Consider the following 26,409-nt stretch of genomic DNA (forward strand, 5'->3'; position numbering starts at 1 on the left):
CAGGGACTTCCAGCGGTTGTGGTTGTAGATTACTGGAATCCCCCCAGCCCCCCCCAGCCACAGAGCAGGTCCCTGAGGATGGCTCCCTACAGGAGACTGTCTTAGGGCTGGATCTCAGCGCTCTCTTTATAGTTTCCCATCTCGGAAAAGGAGCGCCCAACTCCCGCAGGAAAAGGAATCGCTGTCAGAGCTCGGCAGTTTTCCGAGCTCCTGACCACACCATGTCGGAAGGAGTCTCTGTTTGGCGGCATGCCACGGGCCACAAAATACCAAGCTGTGCCACAGCCGGGGACAAAACCGTGAACGGTAGGAGAGGAGCCCACAAACATGGCAGGATGCCTGCATGTACGGCATTAGAGCAGTCATCACCATGTCTGCGTGAGACTGATGATGATCCAGCGTGTTAAAATTACCATGAACACACTACTAAAAACGGAACATGATACAAATGCTTCACCCTTTGAAATTTGGACTTTTACTTTTCCATGATGGACCATGAGCCCAATGGCCAAAACTGCAGAACATTCCTGCTGAAGGTGACAGAAGGAGGAGCTCTTTGGTAGAACCGGAAAACAAAAGGCAGAAACACACGATGGGACTCAGCACTGGCGCTCTCGTCTTGATGAAGGCTTGAGTTCACGGCAGTAAATTTGCCTCTTGAACTGATGAATGCTGATCACGCATCGGGCTGCTGAGGTTTGAGAATCTGTTCAGGGTGACCTCAAGCTCCCCATCGCTGAAAATTTGGAATGTTATCTAAACGCTGATAATACAAAGTATTATATGCAGGGATTGACATAACTGGTACGTAAGTACGCATTCACCTTTTAAAGTGATACATGTGGCAACTGATTGTTGTAACAGCATGAATGACTATGTATTATTATTTGCATTTATGCCGGTATGACAAGAAACTGTCGTGCATTTTAACCTCTCTTTTCCAAATGAAGTACGAATTAGCACATAAAGGTTAAAATGCACGATAATTTCTTGTCATATCGGCGCAAATGCACATGAAATTCGTACACATTCATGCTGCTACAACAATCGATTGCCGCACATATCGCTTTTAAAGGTGAATGCGTACTTGCGTACCAGTTATGTCCATCCCTGATTATATGATCCATCTATTCAAAACTCTTGGAGTTTATACCAGAAAAAACAGGGCACGAGGATGGGGAATACTCTGAACAGGATGCCATAGGGATTGTCATTTAAAAAATCCACCCACCCATCCATCCATCCATCCATCCATTCATCCATCCAACCATCTTCTAACTGTTGATCCTGATCATAGTTGTTGAGTTATTTAAAAAAAAATTTTTTGAACTGCGCATCTAAATAAAGGCATTTATCATTTAGTAATTTAGTTCATTTTCCTTTACTGAAAACCAAACCATTACGAGCTAAATTTCAGTAGATCCTGCAGCTGTGGTCAGCACCTCTGGTGTCATGCAATTTTATTGAGCGTTTCTTTATTTTCCTATAAAACTGCACATATTACGACAGCCCGGCACCAGATGCCTTCTGGGGTAAGATAATAATCCCCACAGTTTTATTAGGATGTTTGGGATCGCTTGGGGTCCTGGCGGAGGCCTGGGCTGAGTTGCCATATCCAAACAAAACCCGAGGGACATAGGATAGCACCACTTACACAGTCAGACACCAAGGGCGGCGGAGATGGTCATGTGTAGCTGCAGCCACAGCCAATCGGATGGGCGCAATGATGCCATGCGTCCCTGCTGTCGACTTAGTTTAAGGCATATGTCTGGAGTTTTTTGGTCCCGGGTGGCATGTTTACGAGGGACAAGACGGCAATGGGGCGTATTACTACCATTAGTCTGTCCCGTGGCCAAGCTCACAGATGCAAAACTCCATGCAAGAAGACGGATGATTCCCCAGGGAAATGAAGGCACTCCGTACACAATGATCCGGGGCTGAAAGGTTAATACAGTCCGGCATGACTTATATTCATGCATGACATCCATGTGGTGCTGCCTAATTAATAGGAGCTTTACACGGGCTGACAGGCAATGGGTCGTCCCTTAAGCATCCTCCGGAATCTTTCACCTTTAATTTAATTCCCGATGACATTCCAAAAGGCCTAATCTTGGAGGAGGATGACCTCAGAAAGCTCTGGGAACATGAACACCAAGGTCACCAAAGGTCGTCCCACGACGCAGCTGATAACAAAAACAATCCTTTTGGAAAATTGAACTTTTATATATCTTGCTATGGCAAATAAAAGAAATCAATAGCTATAAGTGTGCCTGGGGTCTGGCGGTCCCCGCAGACTGCAGCTTTCCAGGCTTTAGCTCTGTATTAATGGCTCCAGTAGCACCAGGATGGGAGACCCCAGCACCTGTATTATCATTTCTCTGCACTCTTCAAATAAAAGGTGGGGACAGAGCAGCCCCTGGTGCCTTTCAGCCTGTGTCTTCCTCAATATCCCATCTGAGGTCACTATGAAATGTCACTATGCTCCCCCCCCACACACTTTATGACTTGTTTTTTTCTCTTTCCTCCCATTTCCTTTCCCATCCTCCTCTAATTTGGCTTAATCCTCCTTTTTTGTACCCCTCCCCCTTACTTCCTCTCCTTCCTGCGCTCCATTCTGCAGGCTGGTTACGCCGCTTGCCTCCCCTCCCCCCCGGCCTCGTCCCTGTCCGTCACATCTATCACTTTCTTCAATTACACCCCCCGCTCAATTTGCTCTTGTTAATATCCTGCTTAGAATTACACTCTGGAATAGTGAATTTCTCAGCTAATGCAACCTCAACCATTAACCTCATCCTGCTGATGGACGTGCTTCACTAATTCGCGTTCACTGATATCCAAAGGCCACCTCTACCCAGAAGGCCATTTCCCCCCAGTTCCCATTCCGGCCAGTCGGTACCCCCACCCCCCCAACCCAACAAGGCCCTTCCCCTGCTCCCCTACCTCCAGATGACCCCACTGTCCTATCACCTCACATGGGTAGTGCCAGAACACGCAGTGAATTCTGGGTGCTGGGCTGTGTGTTTGTGGGTCATGTGATGATCCTGTTTAATGGCCTCTCACTCTGCTATGTGATTTTATTGCAGCCTCATTAATAACACATTTCCCCCAAGTCTCCCATGACTGCTGATGCCAGCTGGCTTATTCTCCTATATATAAGGTGAGGTGAGGATCAGGGTGAGAAATGTGGGAAATTTGATACAGAACCGTAATGTTCCCCTATCTTCGGGTTTTTCCTGTCCTTTAACTCATAACATCAAGGGTGCTCTAAATTTACTCCAAACATATTAAAATTCTGTTTGTTCGGGGAAAAAACTAAATATAAAGTTATATTTCAGTCAGTGGGAGAAAATGTTTCACTTGCTTGGTGATAAACAGCATGAACCTTCTCACAGTTTTGCTGTTAACCTCAGCACACTGCGACTGTACAAAAATGCAGACTCCGGGAAAGGCACCTGAAAATAGCTAATGGCATCGTAATCACTTTCGCCTCTGTGAAGCGGCTTCGACCTTCATGACACAGCAGCTGCGGCCAGCTGGTTTCCCAGGCTGGCTGAGCCATCCGGAAGCATCGCAGGATGCCCTCGTCGTGTCTCCACAAAGTGCAACGAATGAACAAACACCAGAGTCACAAAAGCGTTTTTGCTAAGCGCCTGCCAGGCCCGTCAGCCAGACCTTTCTTTTCCAAATCAAAGCTGAGGGATTATGGTCCATTCCCCTTTGAACAGTCAGGGTCAAGGGTCGGGGGGCAGTTTGTAGCAAGAGCCTGTTTACACAAGGTGTTCTTCTATGATAGGCCAGTCACCCCACCTTAACTTCAGGAAAACAGTGATTTAGAAGATGGATAAAAATGCACGCTAATCCCAGCAGTCACAATGAGGTGGGCTCCTGCAAAGAGGCTTAGCCGCTAATGAACTAGTGGATTACAGGGACATTAGCAAAAGGACTGGCTCGTGGTTCAATAGGGCTCACGGAACATTGATGTGCACGTGAGCTTCACATTCACCTGCTGCCTCTGCAGAAAATAAAAATATTGAAAAATGCAGACACAGGGTATGCAGTCAGGCCGTCTGTATCTGTGCAGAGCACAGCCACACCTCTCAGCGAGTCCCTTAAGGCAGTTTGACTTCTGAGCAAAGGGATATCCCTGCAGATGTTATGGAACAGAATACGGCGCTGTGAGACTGGTCATGGTAGGCTTAGGCAGCGTCTAATTCTCCATACCATTCAGACACTACAGTGCAGTATATGGTATTTTGACACTGTTCCAGTATTTCCATATCGTGGCAACACGGGATGGGGTGGGGAGGTTAATGGCAGATTTTGTTGCCAAGTATTCTCAAAATACCGCGTATTACCCATAATACCATGTCTTGGTCAGTGAGCTGCTTTTGCACTACAGACAGCATAGTACCTACAGTAAAGTGCCCCTGCAGAAGGAGCGTCTGGCTGTACGGCATGAAACCTGCTCAGGCTGCTAAAGGAAACACATTCTGCACACATGCAAAAGTGGAAACTGAAGAGGTTAAATCAGAGTAGAAAATGCTTTGAAGGTTTTGTTAATCTAACCAAGCTACAACTGAAGCTTCACTCTGCTTCTGCTCTGCATTCAGCTGGGGAAGTATGACCATTGTTCCCGGATCATTCCGGAGCCACCACCATTATTACTGGAATCAGACGGCCTTGCAGCTCCGTTCTGCATCTGATTGGCCGCTTCACACTTCACAGCTGAGCTGGATTCCTGTGGCTTTCAGCACGAGGCGGCTCATTCTGTGGCAGGACCACGCATTCCTAGAAGAACAGGACTAGGAATCAAAATGGGACTGCTGAGGGAGACCTGACTGACACCATCTGCCTGCACTAGAAAGCTGCCAGGGTCCTAATATCAAGCCTGAATATTGACACTCTCATTTATTCAATGAACTTACTTATCTGAGGCTTTCGGCCGATTGGATGCATCCATCTGCCAACCACATCGCCAGTATGGGTTCATGGTGAACCTGAAGTCCAGCATCGGGCTCAAGGTCGGGGTGCGGGAAGCCAGGTCATCACATGGCGCACACACTCACACACACTCACACACACACTCACACACAACCACAAATTCTGAGAAATGCTCTCACCTCCATGTTTCTGAATTGGTCAAAATGAGGGTGAAAATGCAAACTCCAATGCAAAAAAGCCCAAACTAGCCCCCCATACAATGCAACTCAATGAGCCGCAACTCCACCTGCTAGTGAAACACTGCCTCTACTGTACTTGTCAGATGCCTTGGACTGAGGAGTCTAATGAACAAATGACAGTGTAGCTTGCTGGATATCCTGCTTGGACTGGCAGCCCCTTCAGTCCCACTTGTGGCCGCCTGTGGCCGTTATTGGCAGTGCCAAGCTTGGAGGTACGCAAACCCATGCCGGCATCACTCCCAATTACCATCACAACCGTCCTGCCATCAGATGCACCCATTGAGTCCTGAAAAAGGCCTGGGCTTTTGACATGTGCCTGGACAGCGTAGTGACCATTGTTCCCAGCTAATCCTCAGGCTGCTGCCAGAGTGGTATAAGGCACGGTCCGAGAGCGCTTATTGCGGGCTGGTCGCAGCCTCTGCATCCCATAATGCCGCTCCCTTTTCAAAGCCGCTCTCTCAGTGAGCACAGGCGTAATGCTCAACGGGGATTAGGTTGCTAGTCCTCACGCTACGCTGTGGACTGATTAGCCTTCCTCCTACACAGGTGCTCACCCTCATTGAGTGTTTTGGGGACAAAGACAGTAACAAGAGCAAATCTGATGGCAGCGAATATGGAGAAACGATGGTTCCACTGTCAAACTTGACCCAATGTTTATGAGTAGTAAGGGGCATTAGTCCTCGAGCAAGCCCCAGGTGGGCCACTGTTATTGAAGAAAGACAATAAAACCAAAAATATGTTTCCTTCCCAATCCTATTTTTGTCTGAAAGCCACAGAGCAGGTTTGACTATCATTCAAGCGGAGAGACTCCTGGCACCCAGCAGGGAAATGATCTAATAAATGTACTATTTTATGAAGGAGAAAGAGCAGAAAGAACATTGTGCTTCCAAACAGGGTCCAAAGCCACCCACAGACGACACACACAGACATATTAACCAGCACTGACTTGCATTCGACAGGTATGATTCCGCGAGGAGCTCTTTAACCACAGTATAAGAGATCACTTGAACAGGTTGCCGGCTTCAGTGGCACCTGACTTGCCCCCCCCCCCCCCCCTGCCAGTTAGTGAATCGAGAGGATTGACTGCGCCAATGACCACGGGGAACATTGGGAAGTATAAGAGGAAGTCCCTTGCTTGAGATCAGCCCTCCTTTCCTCCTCCCTTTCCTCTAGTAAGGGCACAGTGAACCTATACTGATACGGACAAGCTGCAGTGAGTGTGGCAAGGCAGCGTGGCGATCTGGATGGGAAGAGAGTCCATCATTTCCAGGCCATCTGTATCGTGGGGGCAGAGAGGACCCCGGTGAGTGAATCAGCAGCCACTGCCTGTACTCTGAAGCATTGTTTACGCCGCTCCTATTTTCCAAGCAGTCCCTCTGGCCTCGCCCCCTTGGTCCACTCGGCCCCTCAGCCCCGTATAACACTCCCTGCTGTTTCCAAGAGACTGCTCCTCTGTTTTCTTTTTGCTCAAATACAAAATCGACATTGTAAACCAGTGACAAACATCTCGGGAAAAGACAGCATGGACCTTCTGTGTTTTTTTTTTTTTTCTTTAAAAAGCCACTATTGTTCCTTCGCGATCCTGTGACCCGCCTGGGCGCAGACCCCAAATGGCAGGCAAGACAATCGATAATCAGACAGCATTCGGGGGCAGCGTGTAAGTCAGCCGCTTGCCTTCGGGGTGAGGCCAAGTTTCCAAGATGGTATGCGACATCTCAACCCGAAGATAACAAGCCTATCCTTTAACTGTGATCATTTACAGCAGAGAAGCCAAAATCTGAACAAGGTCTGAGTGCAAACCATATTTTCCAGCAGTCATATAAAAGGCGAAACTGGCTTGCTGCACTTTCCAGTACAAATTTCCCCGCCTTGCCTGATAAACGCTGATCTCATACGATTGACCGGCTTCCCTGCCACCCGTTTGCTGACGGATGGCAATCAAATTTAATTATAGCACTCAGCACGAAGGACTTTCAGGCTGAGAAACTGAGCGCTCGGATAACGGTTAAAGGGCCAGTCACATGACATGAAATAAGACACTGGCAAATCCAGATAAGGCTGGCAGACGGAACAAAGATGAAATAAACACACAAGCGATTGTACATCAAAGCACCAGTTGTGTTTCATTCTACCACTGATCCATTTTTGTCAGCATATGAACCTCAAATAAGCAAACTAAAAAGACCAGCCAAGATACCATTTTGCATATCTACCCGTTAAAGGCAACAGAAGCGACATCTGTTACCGGAATGCGATGACATGCCCTCTTTATGATTAAAAAAAAAATCAACGGAATGTCTCACAACCCAGAATTCTAGTTTTTCCCGCATCTGTGCACATTTCATCAAAGGGCGGAGCGTGAGCCGCACCCTGTGAGATTTCGCTGTCTCTTTCCGCCTTTCAAGAAAGGATGCTTTGTTCTCCCACACCAAGAGAGAGAAACCCTTTGGTCTTTATGTAGGAGAGAGGAGGTGACAGCCCCTCCTGCACAGGGTCCTCCGGTGCTCCATGGCACCACCCAGGAGAATTCCATCTCTGATCAGAAAAAGTAAAGTTCAAATGCCCGACCTTGCCACCCCCACCACATCTATATATTCTCTCTGAACTACCCCATTAACAAATCACCCCAGTGGTACATTTTTGATGCCATTCATAGTTTAAGTTCTGTTGGTCTGGTAGCAGTAACCCATGGACCTTCTGAACGACGCCCGTGCTGGATTCATTGCTTCTGGCTCGTTTAGACCTTGTCGGTGCCCCCCCACAGGGAGACTATGGCTATATGTCCTGCTTGTCCCCTGGGACAAATCAGGGCGTAGCGAATTAGCCACCATTAGCATCTCAGGCCACAGTCGAGAGGCAGCCTGGCCGCTAGGTCTTAGATCCCAGTCTGAAATCACTTCAACAATCAGAACCGGTAATTAGGGTCAGGCGAAATCCACAGCAGGTCCATCCGCAGGAAATATTCCCATTAATATGCTAAAAGCTATGCTACTGCCTGCTGATGCTTCCCACATTTCTAATGCCCTTCTAGAAAAGCCTTCGCTTTCCGACCACTCAGGCTAAGCACGCCAGTCATGATAATCAACTTTAAGCTGAACAGAGTGCTTTCTGCCCTCGCTTACATGAGTCTGATTACTGAGATTCTGGACGTTAGCCCCGGTCGAGCAGTGGTGAAGCAAAAAGATCTACGACGGACAGATGCTGGCCTTGATGTGTAATATCACGAAAAATCAGAGGAGAACTGGGGAAGTATAAGCACAGCCAGAAGGTTAAGGAGACAAACTCCCTGAAGCTAGAGATAGGCCTGGGGCTTTTAACAAGGTGCCAGCTTCACAGTAGCAGCCTTGGGCAGGCTTCCAGCAGCCATCTGAGGCCCAGGGGTCAGGCAAAGCTCTGGTAGGGCGCCAATCGGAAAAGCGGATGTCATTAATGTTTTGTGGGTCCTGCAATGGTGCCCTATTGCTAGGGTGGACTGGGCCTATTACTGTGGGGTCCCATACAATAAATTCGTCAAGCAGTAGAGGGTCCTTTATGATGAATTTTGCCGGAGGGGGGATCTATCATGATAAATCGTGCTGGTCCACAAACCCACTGGCCCATCGAGAAAGCATGAGGTATGGTAGATGACCAGGCCAGGTGTGCCTGAAGCCTGAGGAGTCACATGAGTGGGTGTGGGGGTGTGAATGTTTTGAAAATGAGGGCAGGAGGATCTACGGCAGACAAAGTTGGGGGGAATTGCTGCTGCATGGGAGGGCCTGCATGACACCTGTGAAGACCCCAGGCAGTGCTCCATGGAGGCTCTTCCCATTCCTGCAGCTCATTACCCAGCATGCCCTCCCACTTCAGCAGGCATTCCTGGAGCTATCTGTCCAGAAGAGGACAACATGGGGCCAGCTTCTGAAAGCCACCCTCATCTACGATTCAGTGCTGTCTCATCTGGCTTTGGATCTACGAGGGGGAATCAAGAAAACAACACAATATTGGGTGCTGGGGTCAGGCCAGGGGTCAACAGCATGTGGGGAGACGCACAAAGAAATCCCAGTGTTTGCGCAGCCCAAGGGGGGCAAACACAGGCTCCATCTGGGCCAGAAGGGTGCCTGGGCTCTCAGGCATTTCCGCTTCCTTAAATCAATGCCATTTTATCCCCTGTTGTGACAGACAAAGTCTACAACGGGCAAAGTTAAATGCCGATAACAACACAGATTAGCAAGATGACTTCTGTCGCTGCAATATTTAAGTGTTCATTTCCTGACAAATTTATATCTCCCTCACTCCCTATCACACATCCTGATCTGCTGCTGCTGACACCACACATATGAAGAATGGCCGTGCCTTCAAAGGCAGGAGATACACACAGTCACTTCAGATTTGCACAAGGCAGCTCATCCTCCGCCCTCCCCTCTCCTCGGGTATCAAGTGATGACAAGCAACATCGAAAGGCTGACAAGGGTCTGCCAGCAACAACATCCTCCTCCGCAGAGTCACCAGCGGGAGTGCCGCTGTGAGTGCTCCTAAGTCCTCAGCTGCCTTGGGGCTAAGCGTGTATGCCACAGATTTCCATGGTGCCAAAAGGAAGAGGGCAACCAGAGACATAGCTTGGTCTTGCACGACTGCCAATTTTCATCCTCGATACACTGATCCCCGGAGTTGTCCTGGTGTTACATGACTGGGGGTGAAAAATCAACCAGCAGAGTGACAGAAGCAATCGAGTCTCCGGTCGCTTTTCAAACAAAGGTTGGGAGATAAGGTGTCATCGGGAGGCTGGGGGTGATGGATCTGCAGGCTTTTTAGCAACCTGCAATATTCCACTGAGAAAATGTTGCTCTGTACCGCAGGAGGGGTTAGGCCATCAAACATGGGAGTCGGGGTGACCTCAGACCCCACAGGAGCCACATGGCACCAGGCCCCCCTCTGGTCGTGGGGCAGAGAGGGTAAGAGGACCAGCATAGCGGAGAGGACCAAGGTTCGTTCTATCCTCCCATAACCGCTGCTGCACAAAGGGTGAACACAGCTGCGGGGGGGGGGGGGGGGGTACTGCTTTAGAAGTGCTCCTGTGCCGTGGCAGACAGAGCCAAAAGAGGCTAATGGAGGGCGACGTTCCTGGGGGGGTGGGGGGTTCTGCAGCAGACCACAGCCAGAGGCGTAACTCCGGGCGACACGGGCCTTAGCCACAATTAGGCACGAACTCTGCCCCCCACCCAGTCCCGCTACAGTGCATTTTTCTGTTTCAGGTTGGTAACGAGGGTGGAGCTTTCTAGCTAATCCCAGTGCGAGTGTTTATTGGTGGCTGGATGTACAGACTGAGGATTTTTACCCTGCCACCTGTCACTCTTATGAATTTGCCTGGCAGTATCACTGTATAAGCGACCCCCCCCCCCATACCACCCCTGCCTGTCCCTCCTAAGTATCAGTTGAGAGGACAAAGCAGTACATCAGCACAAACAGCCCACCGTTATTATTCAGAGCCAGACGATGCACACAGCAGCGGGTTACATCTTTGTGAACAAAGCATATCAGCTGTTGATGCTCACATGGATTTTTACGGTGTACTATAAAAATGCATATGCTGAATTGTTCTTCATTTCATTGGTCATGCAATCTATCTAGCGTATAACTTTTGATTTTCCTTAATTAAAAAGCACGCATTCATCTTTTTATTTCTAATGCATTCACTACTGAAATGTCACTGACCAGTCATATCACCCATTTCAACCGGGCGCCTAGAAACAGCCTGGAGACGTGAAGTCACGTGACAGGGCACTTTGAACCTTCCGGAGGATCACAAGGGCTCTCGTCTCTGCACGGATTCTACGTTGTTTCCACTGGGCGACACGAAAGACAATGGAGCGTAATCTGGAGGCAGCGGGAAGATTAAAACGCCTGGCGGGAGAGACGAGCCTTAAAACTCCAGGGTTATGTCCGGGCTTTGATCACAGACTCATCCAACATTTGTCCCTTGGGACAGCCCCCCCCCTGCTCCCCCGGGACTGAGGGCCCAGATCGTTTGATCACACAGATCCTGGCCACCGACGGATCTAACAAGCTTTCTGGGTGGCGGTAGCAGATTGAGAGACCGCTCCGCTCGCCACTACCCATGGCACCACCGCGAAGGGCGCAGTGCCCATGCCAGTTGCCCGGCGACAAGAGGGGATAATCCCTCTGCGATATACACATCCAGAAAAATCAAGAGGAGCGCCAGAAAAAACAAGCCGAAGCGCAGATCGGATTGGAGATAAATTCACAAAATCCTCACATCCTCATTTTTTGTTACCATCTTTGGGGAGGAGGATGAGCGTTCCACTGGCTCGCAGTACATTCCTGACCTCTGTAGCCAACTTGGGCTGGTATTGATCTCTATCAGCCAATCAGGGTCCACGATACCCCCTCTCCTCATGGAAGACAATATCCAGTGCATTAAAGCAATGACTGAGGAGACATCCATCTCTTTAATAGGGTAACCACGGCATCTGTAGTGGAGCTAATGCCACAGATCACACTGCTCCGGTACTCTGTGCTTTCACTGCGCGGCTGGGGGGAGGGCTCTGATAAATTGTTGCTGAGCCCAGATTAGGCAGTTCCTCTCTGGGTTTACTGACCCGGCAGTCAGTCCGGGCGCAGAGTGTGTCACGTGTGCAAGGGCAGGAGACGTCAACACGAAGCAGCCATCGGACAATCTCAGAGCGCTTATAAAGAGAAATCACCCAGTTCATCAGGGGGATGGAAAGATTAGGTACTGGAGATGGATCCAGCCGTCTGCCTGAGTGAGAATCGCTGGCCTCTCTGAATCACGGGGGCTAGCCTAATGCCAGCTTTGTCCTTGCGGAGCTGACTCACCATGGATAACGTGAACCCCCCCCCCCCCTTGCTGCCATTTCTTCTGGTCTTTTCAGCCACACCCACCAGCAGAACATCTGACATCACTGGGGAAAATTACATTAAAAAATGGAGACCCACCAAACTGGTCAACAGAGCAGGAAAAACTGAAGATCGTAGCTGGAGACCCACAGGACGATCCTTGGGCTCAGGGAGACTGGGCTGGCATTAGCCCATCTAGCACAACATGCCACCCATTTCCCCGTGCCAGGCAATTTAACACCTTCCTCTGAGCAGAGTGTGGAGGTGGGGGGGGGGGGGCAGACCAGCCCAGTATGAGTGTGCACAGGGGAACACCCAGCCCAAATGATGACTAAGATTTCAAAGTGTTCCTGGTTCTTCAAATAACATGCTAGATAAGCATCTCTGGTTTTTCTACAAGAACGAGGAAAAACAGCAGCAGACACATTAAATATAGCAACAGCTTCCAACTGTTAGGTACTGATCAGGCTGATATGGGAATCCAAGACTGGAATGGAGACTAAAGAAATGCCCATGCAATCAAAGCGTGTCATCCATCCATCCAACCTCCAACTGCTTATCTTGAGCAGGGTCACAGGGGTCCTGAAGCCTTTCCCAGGCAGAACAGGGTACAAAACAATTCCAAATTTATTACTATGTGTTTTTAAATTTCTATGTCATATTGTAATGAATGCATGTTATGTTGTTTTCTAATGCATTGTGAAATCATTGGTCAGCCAGCAGGAACCAGTCCGATGACTCCTGTGATATGTACAGGCAGCACCAGTCTGTCAGCTATTTACGCATCCTGGAATTCCTGTGCCGAGCCTCACCGGCCCCCTGCCCCCCCCTGCCACGTGTCTTCACGGCAGCCTGCTCGATTCCGCGTCGCTCGCCAGTGAGCCCTCAGCCTCGACAACCTCTCTCTCGAGAAATGTTCAGAAACATTCGATTTCAGTGGGAACCCCGACTTCCCTCGTTCTGAATTTCCTCTACGGCTTAAAAAGCCAGAGACAGCACGGTGCCCTGGGGCATTAAATAAGATAAGGTTAATATAGATTACAGGATTTCTATTCACAGATAACGGCACTCTGACCAGGCAGAACTTCAGCTACAGTGGGCAGACTTTGAACCCTCAACAGCCTTCACAGCCCTATCCGACTGCACCGCTCTGGCCTCGGTCTGAGGGACGCTGCAGTAACCAGGGCAACAAGGCGGGGAAGCGAAACTCAGAAGGTGAATGCAGCCGTAGCCCGAGCCGCGGATAAAGGGGCTGAACAGCCTGGCTTTCAGTCCGTCCTGCTGCCATTAATCTCTATAAATATGTAAATGCACTACCTGCTAAGTGACATTTCTGCACTGACATGATAAGGGTGTGAATCATCGCCGGGCACGCGCTACTTCCAGCTTGCACTGCGATTCCTGTGTCCCCCTCATCTGTGCCGCTGACAGAGGCACATTTACCAGCTGACACTCCACTTAAATGCCAGCTGTTGCTGTCGTCCCTTAAACGTAGCGTTCGTGAAAACAAAAGCCACTGATAAGGAGGGGAGGGGGTGTAAACCAAGCCCCTAACCTGCCGCGTACATTACTGCAGCAAGTGAGGATGACAGGCTTATAATTAAGAATGAAATATGGGGAAAAAACCCAGCTGAACAAAGGTTCAAAGCCGGCAGCTGACTGAGGAGAAGGCAGAGAGTGCAAAAAGCTGCAATAAAATGCCTGCCTACTCAAAACCCTGGGATGAAGCGAGCACCTGAAATCAACAGTTTCCCAGCCCCCGGGAAGTGCTCTCTCCACGGAGAGATTTTCAGATGCGCACGAATAAAGATCAATGAGAAACTTTCACTTTTAGTCGAGTGTACGGAGCTTAAGAGTGCGAGGGAGTCACGGCCAGGAAATAAACAGAACAGCGGCCGTAAAAAGTACTTTGTAGTTTAGTTTGAGCGCGTCTTACAAAGGGAGCTGAGGTGAAAGCAAAACAAAGCGCGTGGCCGGACAGAAAAGAGCGAGACGCGGCGTTTATTTACCGTTACAGAACTGCAGCAGCGACGAGGTGTCATAGAGGGTGCTGAAGCTGCAAAAGCCGTCTTCCATTCTCCCTGGCTGGCCCACTGCCTCCTGCTGCCTCCCGCTGCCTCCCGCTGCCGCCCGCGACTCTCTGTCACTTTCGCTTGCTCACCACGGCAGCTCTTCCTCCATTCAACATCCAGTTGTCTTGGGTTGGCCTGCCAGTGTCAGTTACCATGGCAACCCTTTCACTCCGATTATGTCATGTGAACACAGCCCCCCCTTCCTCCTGAATGGACCGTCGGCGGAGTCAACGTGGAAAGAGGAGGAGACTTTTGCACAGGAGTTGGAAAAGAATGTTTTCATTTGTTGTATTTTCCTCCTCGCCCTGCCTCCGGCTTCCCTCCCTCTCTCCACCTTCCTCCGTGCCGGGAACGGCGTGCCATTAAAGCTCGTCCTGATCTCTGTGAGAAAAACAGCTTAGGAGGAGTTGAGCTGTGAGAGGAAGGCCGGCCCAGGGACTTTGCCTGAGCGTGAATGTGTGTGTGTGTGTGTGTGTGTGTGTGTGTGCGCGCGCGAGTGTCATTCCTCACAGGCCATAGAGCTGCCAAACTGCCTTCTCCAGTTCCAGCTTGACAGGCAGTGTGAGCCAGTAATAACTCAGAGGGCCGAGCTGCATTCAAAATGAGACCCCTCCCCTATGCTGGGGAGGGAAGAGCGGAGCACAGAGCATAAAACTGAGGAAAATGGCAAATCAGGCGGCGGTGGGGGGTGAATAGATGTGAGGAAGTCAGGTAGAAAACAACATGGGGGCTGGAGACAGCAAGGGAACAAAACAGCCAGTTTTCCCAGCTTCGGAAGAAGCTGACACATCTGATGCTAGTTCGAAGCCGACAGATACTGCAGGCTGTGAGCCAAGCTGACGTGTCAGACGTAAAACAGCTGGTGAAAACTTGGGACAGGCCTGTAGACTGTGACTAGCCCCTGCCTTCCTGCCACCCGAGCCAAAAGCACGGCAGCACCGCGAAAAGAGAGACGAAGCATCAAGCCTTACAACAGCAGCATGGACCCTCGGCTGCCAAAATGGTTCACGGTTGATTCATACCCTGGGCGGGGGGACGAGTTTATAGTCTGCAAGTATGGAAGTGCTAGTGGGTGGGAAATCGGCCAGAATTGGGTGCAAATACACAGCATCTTAAACTGCAAGAATGAAGAAAGGTTAGCTGTTATAGGAAGACTCCCATTGCATAGAAATCCCAGACGGGAACCCCCCCGGGGAGACACAGTGGGGATTTAGCACTTTCTGTCTCCCCTCATGATAAAACAAGTGACATCACATGCCCAAGCACCTCCCCCCCCACACGCCCCCATAGCAAAGACCCCGTCATAGCCCTCTCCCACTTCAAATGAGCTCCAGCAATCCCAGTTTCAACGCGTGGTTATTAGCCACAGCCTTATCTGTCTTTAAGCAGACAGCTCCGGCCATGTAATCATCAAAGGCGGAGGGCGAAGGCAGGGGGGCTCCGTGGGTCTGGCAGGGGGGCTTCTGCGGTGGCCACGGGGATAACCACCCTCAATTATTCATGTGCCTGCATGGAAAAAATATGCATAGTAATGACTGTGTGCCCTATATTTACTTCTAGAGCCCTAAAGGTGATTTTCTCAGGCTGGTGCTGGGTGGATACTGGTGAGATGGGAGCTTAGTGGGTGGATACTGGACTGGGAGACAGGAACCTTCCGGAAGAGGGGCTTCCCACGGGCTGCCAAAGCAGCAGAGCATGCGGCTGGCATTCACTGGGCAGGTCACATACGGCATGACATGAGCCGGTGCCCAAGCACGCTTATTACTCAGGTGCAGGGCTGCTTCCCCCCGACATCCCTCAGACCCTCCTCCACTCGGCAGTCCTGACTTCTTACGGCATCTCAGCAGCCCCCCCCCCCCCCCACATTCATTTACAAAGACATCCCCCCCCCCCCGAAGCCGTTCACATTCATTTAAACATTTGCACATCATTCACGCTGACAGATTTGTCTAAATGGGTTTGCCCAAAGATACCGAGACGCCACGATGGCATAACAGCGACCTAAATGAGACGTGTTACTCGTAAGGGATCGTTCACGCTTCGCGGACCACTTGGGCAAATGCTCCCATTTGGAAGCCAGGGGCAGCATGTAAATGACGGCTAATTTCCTTTTCCCTGCATGAAAATTAAACTGTTTCCTCAGACAACAAAGAGCGGGTGCCGGCTGCGCTTGACGAATTGTCTGCTGCTAGGCACCTGATCTGTATTTGTCTCCAGAGGATGAAGATCTGTGATTTTTCTTACCTGTTTTGCCATCTTGATAGTCTCCCTAGTCTGTGAAACATTTGGGGTGAAGTATAAAGTATTGAAATGCAGGGCTGCTTGTAACATCCTGCGAGTCGCTACGTGACAGATGTATGAATTCATCGCACCTTTCGGAAACACCTGTCAATCCACCAATCACATCAGCCCTGTACGGGGGCCACACCCATACAAGTAAGCGGCAAGTCATTTCAGCTTTTGTGGACTGGGGGTGAAAAACAAAAAGATTTGTTTTGCCGAATGTGAAAAGAGCATCAATTTACGGTCTGTAATCCTGTTATACACAGTGTAACCAGGCTCACACATCATAAAATGAAATAAAATACAGAATCTCCTTTATTATTGAACTTTATTGACTCCTTATTAATTCCTATCATTAGTATATTATATGACCAAATTTCCAAAACTGCAATGAGATAAAAATTGGTGGATAGCTGGGGGGGGCACTTTAAACCAGCCTAAAACCCGGGTCCCTCATCCCATTGTTGGAACAGCTCCTGGTTGCCCTCCAGTGCCTCAGTGCAGAGATGCAGCCCCCCCACCCCCGCAAACTCTGGGGGTGGAAGCAACAGCACCCAGTCGGCTGATCACAGCGGGCAAACAAACGCGGCCCCCTTGGCGAACCCTTAATGCTGTAGCTCTGTGTTCATGTGGACTTGGCACCACAGGTCGCCTGGGACTGGTGGGCGGGATCGGGGCCCCGTTAAAAGTCCTGCCAAAGAGGTTTAACCCCTTCCTATGCCATGCCATCAATGGTGATCACCAGCGTCGTCAGAAACATCCTGCCCGTGCTCCAAGCTTCTGTAAGCTCAGTGAGGACACCGACAGGAAGCTGTCCTTGGCTTTTTTCAAAACTACAACACGGTTATCCCACAGAGCGGCAAAAAGTCACTCCTCGTGTGACTCGTCACTCCCCGGATCGCTGCATTGGGCGGGAATGCCTCCAGGTGCAGACGGCGTTCCCCGTCGCGCAACAATCCACTTCCAACTCCGCCACAGGAGGAGGACGACAAGAAAAATAATGCTCTTGGTGGGGGGGTATGCCCCCCCCCCCGCCTGCATATAATCAGCCCTGGAGAGGAGGAGGGAGAGTGAGAAGGGGCAAGCTGTCACTGTAAGTGACAGGCCACCGACCCTCCACTGGTGTCTATTCTAAAAGAATGGGGGGGGCCCAGGTTCCGGGACATTCTGACAGGCCTCGAGCCTCGAGTCACACTCCTTACAGCAGAGCGCTGCCGTCTGTCACGCCTCTGCGCTGAACTGGGATAGAAGTTCCGGCCTCATCTCCTCATCACTTGGTGATCAGTCTCAGACCGAGGGGCCATCATCTCATATGCCGGATTTGCTACCGATCTGGTTCCCTTAAACCGCATTTTGAATGAAGCTGAATCCCGGGATGATGGGGTCACAAAATCACATGAAGACTAACACTCACAAAATTTGGGGCTCCTTAAAAATCATCGCACAAACTGCTGCTATTGGAAATTCCGGAGTTTTCCAATACTCTCAAGAAGGTATCACCGCAATTAATTCATCTAAAGCAATTAGCTGCTCTGTGTTTCCTCTCTATCTAATATTAGCATAAAGCTAATGCAATGAAAATGAGGCTTTGAAGAGGCTTTCTGATTATTGGTTTTTTTCCTCTCATAAGGTCCTCTGTGGACCTCCTCGTGCGAGCGCCTCGCCAGACGCCGACCAATCAGCATGCTCTCCCCCCCCACCCCCCCACCCTGCAGCCTCAACTGTGATTAAACAAAATGAGGTGACTCAAGGCTAGCGATCGCGCCGCCAACGTCCTTGATGGCGAATGGAGGAGCCGCGTGCGGAGCTGGGCTTGCTGGGAAGGCGGCTCACAGGTGACCAGCCCCACCCACGTGGTCCACATGCCCCAATGAACGCTGGATGCTGCAAAGGCTAATTACTCATGTGTGGGGAGACCTACTGTACCGCAACCTAGTGCACTTTTTAATCCAAATACTCATGACATACCCTGCACTGTCAAACCACATTTTAAAGTCACAATGGCAGATCAGGCACCAATATTCATTTAATGTACTTTATTTACTTATTGAAAACCTCGAAGCATACAAATGAAAAACATGACAGGTGGGAACTACGGATGAGTTCAAGGGAATATATTTATATTCTCTTTCTCAAATGAAATCCAGAACCCGACTCTGAAGTCCCGGCTCTCAGATAATCTTGCTTGAGGCACTGAATGTTTGTTGTATGTGTTGCTTAGCAACAGTCACTGTCCATAAAAAAAAAAAACTGGAGAAGCTATTGTCACTATGGATATTGCTAGGTGAGAATGACATGACCTTCAATCTGGAGAAATGAAAGGCTAATTATCAGCTTGCGAATCCTCAAGATACATAAACACAAATTAAATCTACTGCACCGCACAAACCGTGAAGGGACAATAAATGCAAACCAGTGGCAACCCAGGTACTAAAAAACACCTAGAGGCTTCATCTGTTATAGGATGGAGGTATTGAGAAACCCTTGTGGTGCTGAGTCATCAACCCGGAACCCGGAGTCAGAAAGCTGGACGCGGACTCACATGTGTGGGATTGTTGGTCTTGATGGACATGGGGGACACACTGCCACAAATCATGTGCAGATATCCTAGTCTGCCCCACCCAAAGGAACGTCCTTGAGAGTAATCGAAAATCTGTTTACAAAATTACGCCCGTAAAACTCTACAAGCTATCTAGCTCCCACTTGTGATATCCACCTCCGGACTACTGGCGAGGAACATCAGCCGCACAAACAGCGGTGGCGTAAGAACATCGCCGTAAATCTCCCCGACACGGCCTTTCTGACTCTCCTTCCATGCTCCTCCTTGGTCCACTTGTTCTGCTGTTTTGCAGCGTTTATAAACGCCATGGCCGGCTGCCAGAGAAGCAACAGAGGCATTCTTCAGCAGACACAGGCTCTAAAAACACCATAATTAAAGTTTTAATCTTAAGCTCCCTTCACCGCCTTCTTCTCCTTTTCACGTCGGCCAGCGTGGAGACCACAATCCCACTACTGCTGCTAGCTGCCCCAAAAATGCCAGCGATTTCTCACAAATAATTCTCACAAACGATAAACAGCAACAAAGGAGCAGGCACCGTGTCTCCGGCAGGATATACGACATATAAGCAGCGTCTCTTCGTTTGTCACTCTTCACATATAAATGAAGACACTCTCTTCTTCATTGCTCTGCTACCTGATTTTATAGAACTGTTACTTTAAAAGCTCCGTTGCACTAGTGCTCTGTACGGTGGTTTTGGAGGATTGATGAATGGGTTACAAAATATAATTAGACTTTTAATATGGGGCCTACTATGACTTATATGACTTTTTCCTCTCATTATGTTTTCTAAGATTTCCGTCATGAGCTCTGCGTGCTCATTGGTCACATTTCAAAGCAGACAGCGGTGTTTTTTTGCCCGATGGGCCATGTATTCGGGGCGACTCGCCCACTTCGTTCTCTCTTCCTGCATCCCCTTGCAGCTTCTGACTCAGCTGGGAAGAAGTGGATCTCGCCCTCGGCATAAAAGTGCCAAGTGACCCCAGGGCCGTTAAAAGGGCAGTGATGGGGTTAGGTGCTACATTACGAGGGTGTCAACAGGCGAGGTCACAATTGCCCACAACGCAGACGTGTAAATGCAAGGCTCAGAACAACCATCAGACAGGGGCTTTGTGTTTTTTTTCCACTTGGATGTATAAACACAAGCCTGGAAAACTCACTCACAGTAATAATATCCCGTACAAACTTACCTAAAAGCTAGTTTTAAGAGCCAACTATTACATACCATTTAGCATATGTAGTGATAAGTATTATACAGAGCACCTCCACCTTTGCCACGATGTTATAGTGGAATTCCTCCCCCCAGCAGCCCTAAAACTGGGAGCCTTGGTTACTTGCAGTGTAGCAAGAAAGGTACTTTAACCAGCTTCTTCTGCTCTGACTCCATGGAAGGGTTTTCACTTCGAGACTCTCAAGCTATATAAACATTGAAAGACACGGACCGCCTCGGTCCACAAATCTTATCTTCCCAAACACTGAAATATGTGATTTCCTCTGCCGTTAAACAAACACCTCAGTTTAATCTAGAACATCTCCCCTGTGTTTTTATTGCATGACATCATATGGCCAGCAGTGTCACATGGTACGCTCCATTACACAGGAAGATCTCTAATGTTGGACTGCCGTTTTCCAACAGTAAGACTTTACGCCATAATCTGATATTCGCCTCAAATCTTTCTTCAGAACAGTCAACCCTCTCGTCTTCTGGGACAACGCCGTGCAGTAACAGAGACGTGAAGATAACGTTCCAGATAGTACATAAGGGATGTTGTTTTTGCAAACGTCTCCCAGAGGTCACTCAGAGCAACAGTTGGCATGGTGATCTAAGTGGATTGGCTAATAATAGCCAAGCATGATACACCGTGTGAATTTCTTTTTCCTCATTTTTGGATTGTAAACAGATAATTTCAGGTTTTTCGGGATTTGTCAACGAAGAAGTCCAACAGTTGAGACCATCTTAGAGCAGCGCTATACAAAGTGTGTATATTAACTGTACACAGTGCCAACTGTAAGTCAATAAACATGAATGGAAATACAACTATATATGAGCAAGGCAACTAGGCTGAAAGTAAATCCCAAATCTGAGAGCAGATACCTGCAGCTCTCCTTTGACGCTCTCCTTCCCTGCACCACGCCCTTGCTTTCTCTCGGACCCCCGTGAGAAGCCACGCCCTCCCCCCGCGGAGCTGGACGACACTGACCCATGGTGATGGCGGCCTTGGCAGGGAGCAGGGTGGCGCCGCAGAGCGTCTCCTCAGGGATCGGCTTCATCGGGGGGCCGGAGCCACCGGGCATCGTGACAATGGCCTCTGCTTCCGCGGGAACCTCTTCGGTGTGGGTGACTCCTCCTCCTCCTCCTCACTCTCCCTCCCGGCTCACCCACACAGGCCCCCGGGGCCACGCTGAGTAGGATCATGATGTCACTAAGGCCTGGATTAAGAGCCGTAAGCTATCCCAAGAAGGGGGCGGGGGGGGGGGGGGGTGATACACAGACTAGGCAAGCAGAGGCCGCAGGGCCTAATGGAGATTAAACAGCCTGTACAGCCCAGCTCTCCAGGCCCAGGCCCAGATGCTTATAAACGTCAAGTTCAAGGGTGGTAAGTGACCGGAGACTCCTGGGGATGCTGGACCAGCACCACGCTGCCTCACCAATACGACCCACTGAAACATCCAGCTCTATAATAGGCGAAGAATTACATAAGCAGTGGCTCTGGGCAACAGCTTCTGCTAAACAAACAAAACGTGAACTTCCTATATTATGATTCAGGAGAGGCAATAACATTTACATGAAGATAGTGGAAATCCTAATGAAATTGGCGGAGTGGGGGGAATGAACACTTAAGATTATTAAGTCAATAGGGGAGGATAAGAGGACCCCCCCCCCCAGCAATAAGCTTATATTTCTGTTTAGGATGCGTTGCTGGTGTTGGCCCGGTATGTTCGGCGGGGGCTGGTCCTTGCTCCTTGCACATGGATTGTTACTCTCTATTCAACGACAGTCATTAGCAGCTGCTGCAGGCTACCGCATTAATGTTTTAAACATGTTTTTTGTTTCACTTCGGAAGTAACGCAGGAAGCACGGAATGAAACTCGGAGCTTGACAAGGAGTCCGGCCGGCACAAAGAGCTGCGCCCAGGGATAGGTCTTTCCGTCTTCAATCTCCTACCCACCAGCTGAACACTCCATTGCCTCCCAATGTGACCCCCATCCTCTCAGTTATCACCTAAGTAGTAACTGGAGATTACATTACTGTGCCACCGCCACCCACCCCCGCCTCCCGCCGACCAATGTCCCTCCCCTTTGTAAAATTCTCACAGCCCAGATGCAAAGCGCTCCTATAGCATTACTAAGTTTCTTTCAATGGAGTGTGAATGATTCGCATCATCGAGCAAATTCAGCGACTTTTCCTGGTATAAAGTGCCACCCTCAGCTCTGTGCTGTACTTGTCTAGTGACAGCCTGGTCACTGATGCAGACTAAGGTTTTTTTTTTTAGGATAATGTGATAAGACCATGCAGCCGATTGGCTTCCAAGGACAACAAGATATCCTCGGATATATGCATTAAGCACGTGAGCAGCAGGGATTAGGTTTCATGGACCCTCATCGCTAAAAGACGGGAGGTTGTGTGATGCATCATGAATATCTTACAGTGAAATATTGCTCAAAGGCGAAAAAAATACATTTTGGTTGAGCAACTGATGTTCGTTCACACATATCATGGACTGGAAACCGACAAAGTGGTCCCCTGTGCTATTTATAAGCAGCATAAATCTGATTGGAGCTTTTAATGAGACCAGCTGGTGGACTTCTTACAATCTGAGCCTTCGACACGGCAGTGACATCATCTGCTTGGTGATTTTCCAAAGGACAGTCCTCATGTAACAGCACTGACGCCGCTATACCCAGAAGCAGACACATCCTGGGACTTGGGTGCCTTCCCGTATTTAGTGTGCTGGACCAAATGGGCCGGATACCATTTATGTTTTCTAAACAGTTCATGGCGTCGCGCTCAGTGAATCGCAAACGACATTAATATCACATCAGACTTGGCTGCAGTTTTCTGAATTGCTCCCCCCGTAACAGACGGGTCTGCGCGCACAAACACACACACACACGTTGTATTCATACCTTTGTGGGGACTGTCCGTTCATTTCTATGGGATAAAGCTAATCTCAGTAATGGTGACCTTAACCCCTTACCCAGCCCTGACCTTAACCATAAGTCACCAAACAAAATGTAAGACTTGCATTTTAGTTTTTTGATTGCAGTCACACATTTTTAAAAATCCCAAAAATTGGTCTCCACAATGTCAAAATAATAATAGATACTTTACTGATCCCCGTAGGGAAATTGTCTATATGCCTCCCACAACTTGCTCTTTTTTCATAGAGGAAGGCTGCCACCCGTAGCAGCGCCCAGGGAGCTGGGGGTTAAGGGCTTTGCTCAAGAACCCGCAGTCTGAGGCTGGGTTTGAACCTGCGACCTTCTGATTACAGACACACAGGCTTAGCCCACAGAGCCCCCGATAACAGCAATATATAACTAAAAATAACAGGTGTTTATCACATTGTGGAGACATTTGGCCCCAACAATGCAAAATATACATGACCTCCTCCCTCCCCCACCCACACAGCAGTGGCTTCCCTCCGCTTGCTGATCTTTTATGCCTAACCAGGGTCATTCTCACTGATACCTAGTTTCTCAACCACTTTGCTCCCTGCTGGTAGGTCCCTTATTGCTGCAGCATTTTGAGAGAGCCTGGAAACTGAATATATATACCCTCTGTCCATATTTGTATACCAATTGAATCAATACATGAGTAATACACATATCACAATATCACACCCATCTCAAAATAAATCAAAATAAACTTGGAAAACACCAAAGGTTGTTCATCTTACAAAAAAGCTGATTTTAAAGTAACAGAACAAATATTCATTATGATGGACTACAATGATATATTGTAACAAAGAATGGGATTTATTACAAAGGATGAAGAACTTATATGAAGACTCACACACTGCCACCCAGTGGAATTTAGCTATTAAAACATTTTTTTGGTTTAATAGGTGTCTGCTCCTATTATACATCCTATTCCTGTTTTATCTTTTATTTTTATGCATCTAGTTTAACTGCAATTACACTGTAGTTGCAGTTAAAGAACCCCACACAATTGTTTAGCAGATGTTTCTGCACATATAAATGTTATTACATTTATAAATATAAGGTGTTACAGGTTTACAAAAGAACTTCTCTTGTTTGACACTGTGATGTCTGAGAAACAGGAAGAAAGGAGGTTGCCGTAACAATGACTCATCGCCCAACAGCTCCGTACCCACTCTTAAATTATTCAGATGATAATTACAGGTAGCAGGACCACAATGAGCCCACCAGTAGTTTTGTGAGTGACGCACGAAATGCCCAGAGCTGTTTGTTCCTCACAGGCCTCCATAGCAGATATCTGGGCCGATCCTTTCATAAGTATGGCCGCAACGTTTAGAAAAAATCAATGTGGCAGGCACTTCCCGGACAACTCTGAGGATCATCTCAATCGATTAATGGCACCGAGGTCGCCAAAGGGGGGGGCACGTCTCGGAAGTTAAAGAATGTCTATGAAATTCTTTGGCCTCATGGACATATGTTTTGGTGTCTAATAATCGCTGTACCAGTCATTCTTGCTTCTTCTGTTGTTACCCTCTTGACAAATGCAAAGAAATGCAAAGCGCAGAAGACGATCTTTGAATTTGTTCCATTTCGAAAACACCTTTCCCATTTTTTTCCAGTACGTATCCAGTATCCACTTTCTAGGGAACACTGCACGCTACATAAGTTATAGTGTACAAAAGCACTGCCCAAGAAAACTCAATTAAATGCCTAAATAAACAGTAGCTATGCCTATAGCCCCTCCTGTTATCTGAATATCAGTTTCACTAAAGGAGACATAGAATGAATTGCATCTCTTATTTTCTGTAACCCAATGCTCTAATTACATTGATGAGAGCTAAAAAAAATGACAAAAATGTATTTTGAGATGCACACATGCGATTTTTTGGGATGGGCAAATACCTAAAGAAGCACCAGTTAAACTGTGACTAATTATACAAAGAGAGTATATTATAAATGCAGCTACAACATGAACCAGAACTTTCAATGTCAAAAGCCAAATGCAACCAGACCAAATCACTAAAAATAAAAGCCAATCTGCAATCGAGCCGGGATCATGCCAGCCTGGGAGGGTATATGCCTCTTTACCCTCCTGGCATGTGCCGGCCAGGGGCAGGAACTGGGAGAGTGCAGACGGCTATTTTAACCTACTGGGATAACCGGAGCATCGATTTCAGTCATGAAATGGACCTGTGACCCTCATATACCCACAGAGGTATATAAGCCCGACCCATGGCTCCTCAGTGCTGGGATAATGGAGAAAAGGGACTAAGAGAGGGTCTGCAGGCCCAGCATGTGCCAGAGCCGACTGCAGAGCCAATGAGCTTACAGGAAAAAGCCTTTAAAAAACACCAGCGGGGTATTTTTAGAAACCTGTGATGTCCTGAATCTTTGCCCTGGTGATGCGTTCATAAGAACCACCTTAAAACTCATTTCTGGTACAATCTCAGGTCTGTCACCCATTACATTCATCTTTCCGCCCGTAGTCGGTAATGCATTATGGAGCAGGAGTCTGCAGGGATCTGATGGCTGTGCCAGACAGGGCACGTCCTGGGCAGCGCGCCAACCCAGCGCGGGGGTCTCCATAGACACGCCAGGAGAGATCCGTCATCCACCAGGACCCCACGACCTTGTGCAGTGTCAGAAAAAGCACACACTACCCCCCCCCCCCCACTACCAAAGCATGGCATTGAGTTTTGACTAGTATGTCACTCAGAGCCTGTCCATCCTGCCGATCGATCTAACAACCCGACATCTGAAATCCACAAACGTCGCGACACACAGAAATGCCCGGAGAAGCTTTCCTGTCACCATCCCTCAGGGTAACAGGACACTCTGCGGCAATCAGATCCAGGGGCAACCTAGGAATTCCTTTCTAAACATAGGCATCACGGTAACATTTTTACAACGGGGCGTCCAGCTTTACAGATTTATAATTACATCTCAGTTACTGCCAAACTGCAGCTTTGTGTTTTAATAAGGCAGAGACACATTATGATCAAACACTCCCCCCAGTGAAAGTCGATTATTACTCCATCCAGCAGCGTGAATGTTGTTAATGAACAACATTACACCATTTAGAAATGACTCCCATCAGTGGGCCTGGTAATATAATTAACCTGCAGGTGATTCAATTACAGCTCGGTCCTTTTGCTCTGCTCTTAGGGTGGTGGGGGGGGGGGGGGGAGAGAGAGAGAGTACCACACACTGGGTTGATTACAAGTTAGAAAAAGTCACCTGAAGTGAAAAGTCACAGACAAAAGAAAATTATACAAAACAACACTGTTCTCAACAGGAT

The 26,409-nt window shown here is 48.7% G+C and overlaps 1 protein-coding gene across 5 annotated transcripts in view; it reads right to left on the reverse strand.

Annotated features, from left to right (window-relative positions):
- The window catches only part of eml1 (EMAP like 1), a 76,590-nt gene that overhangs the window by 43,618 nt on the left and 6,563 nt on the right, over positions 1-26,409 (reverse strand). Inside the window, exon 1 of one of the 5 annotated variants that reach the window (XM_048974595.1) lies at positions 21,149-21,296. The exons of the other annotated variants lie outside the window; for them this stretch is intronic. Coding sequence (XP_048830552.1) covers positions 21,149-21,242 — 94 coding nt within the window. The 5' untranslated portion in view covers positions 21,243-21,296. Of the gene's footprint in view, positions 1-21,148; positions 21,297-26,409 lie in introns of those variants that run through there. 5 annotated transcript variants of the gene reach the window in all.

Source organism: Brienomyrus brachyistius, chromosome 14, assembly GCF_023856365.1.
Source record: "Brienomyrus brachyistius isolate T26 chromosome 14, BBRACH_0.4, whole genome shotgun sequence".
NCBI classification, from domain to species: Eukaryota; Metazoa; Chordata; class Actinopteri; order Osteoglossiformes; family Mormyridae; genus Brienomyrus; species Brienomyrus brachyistius.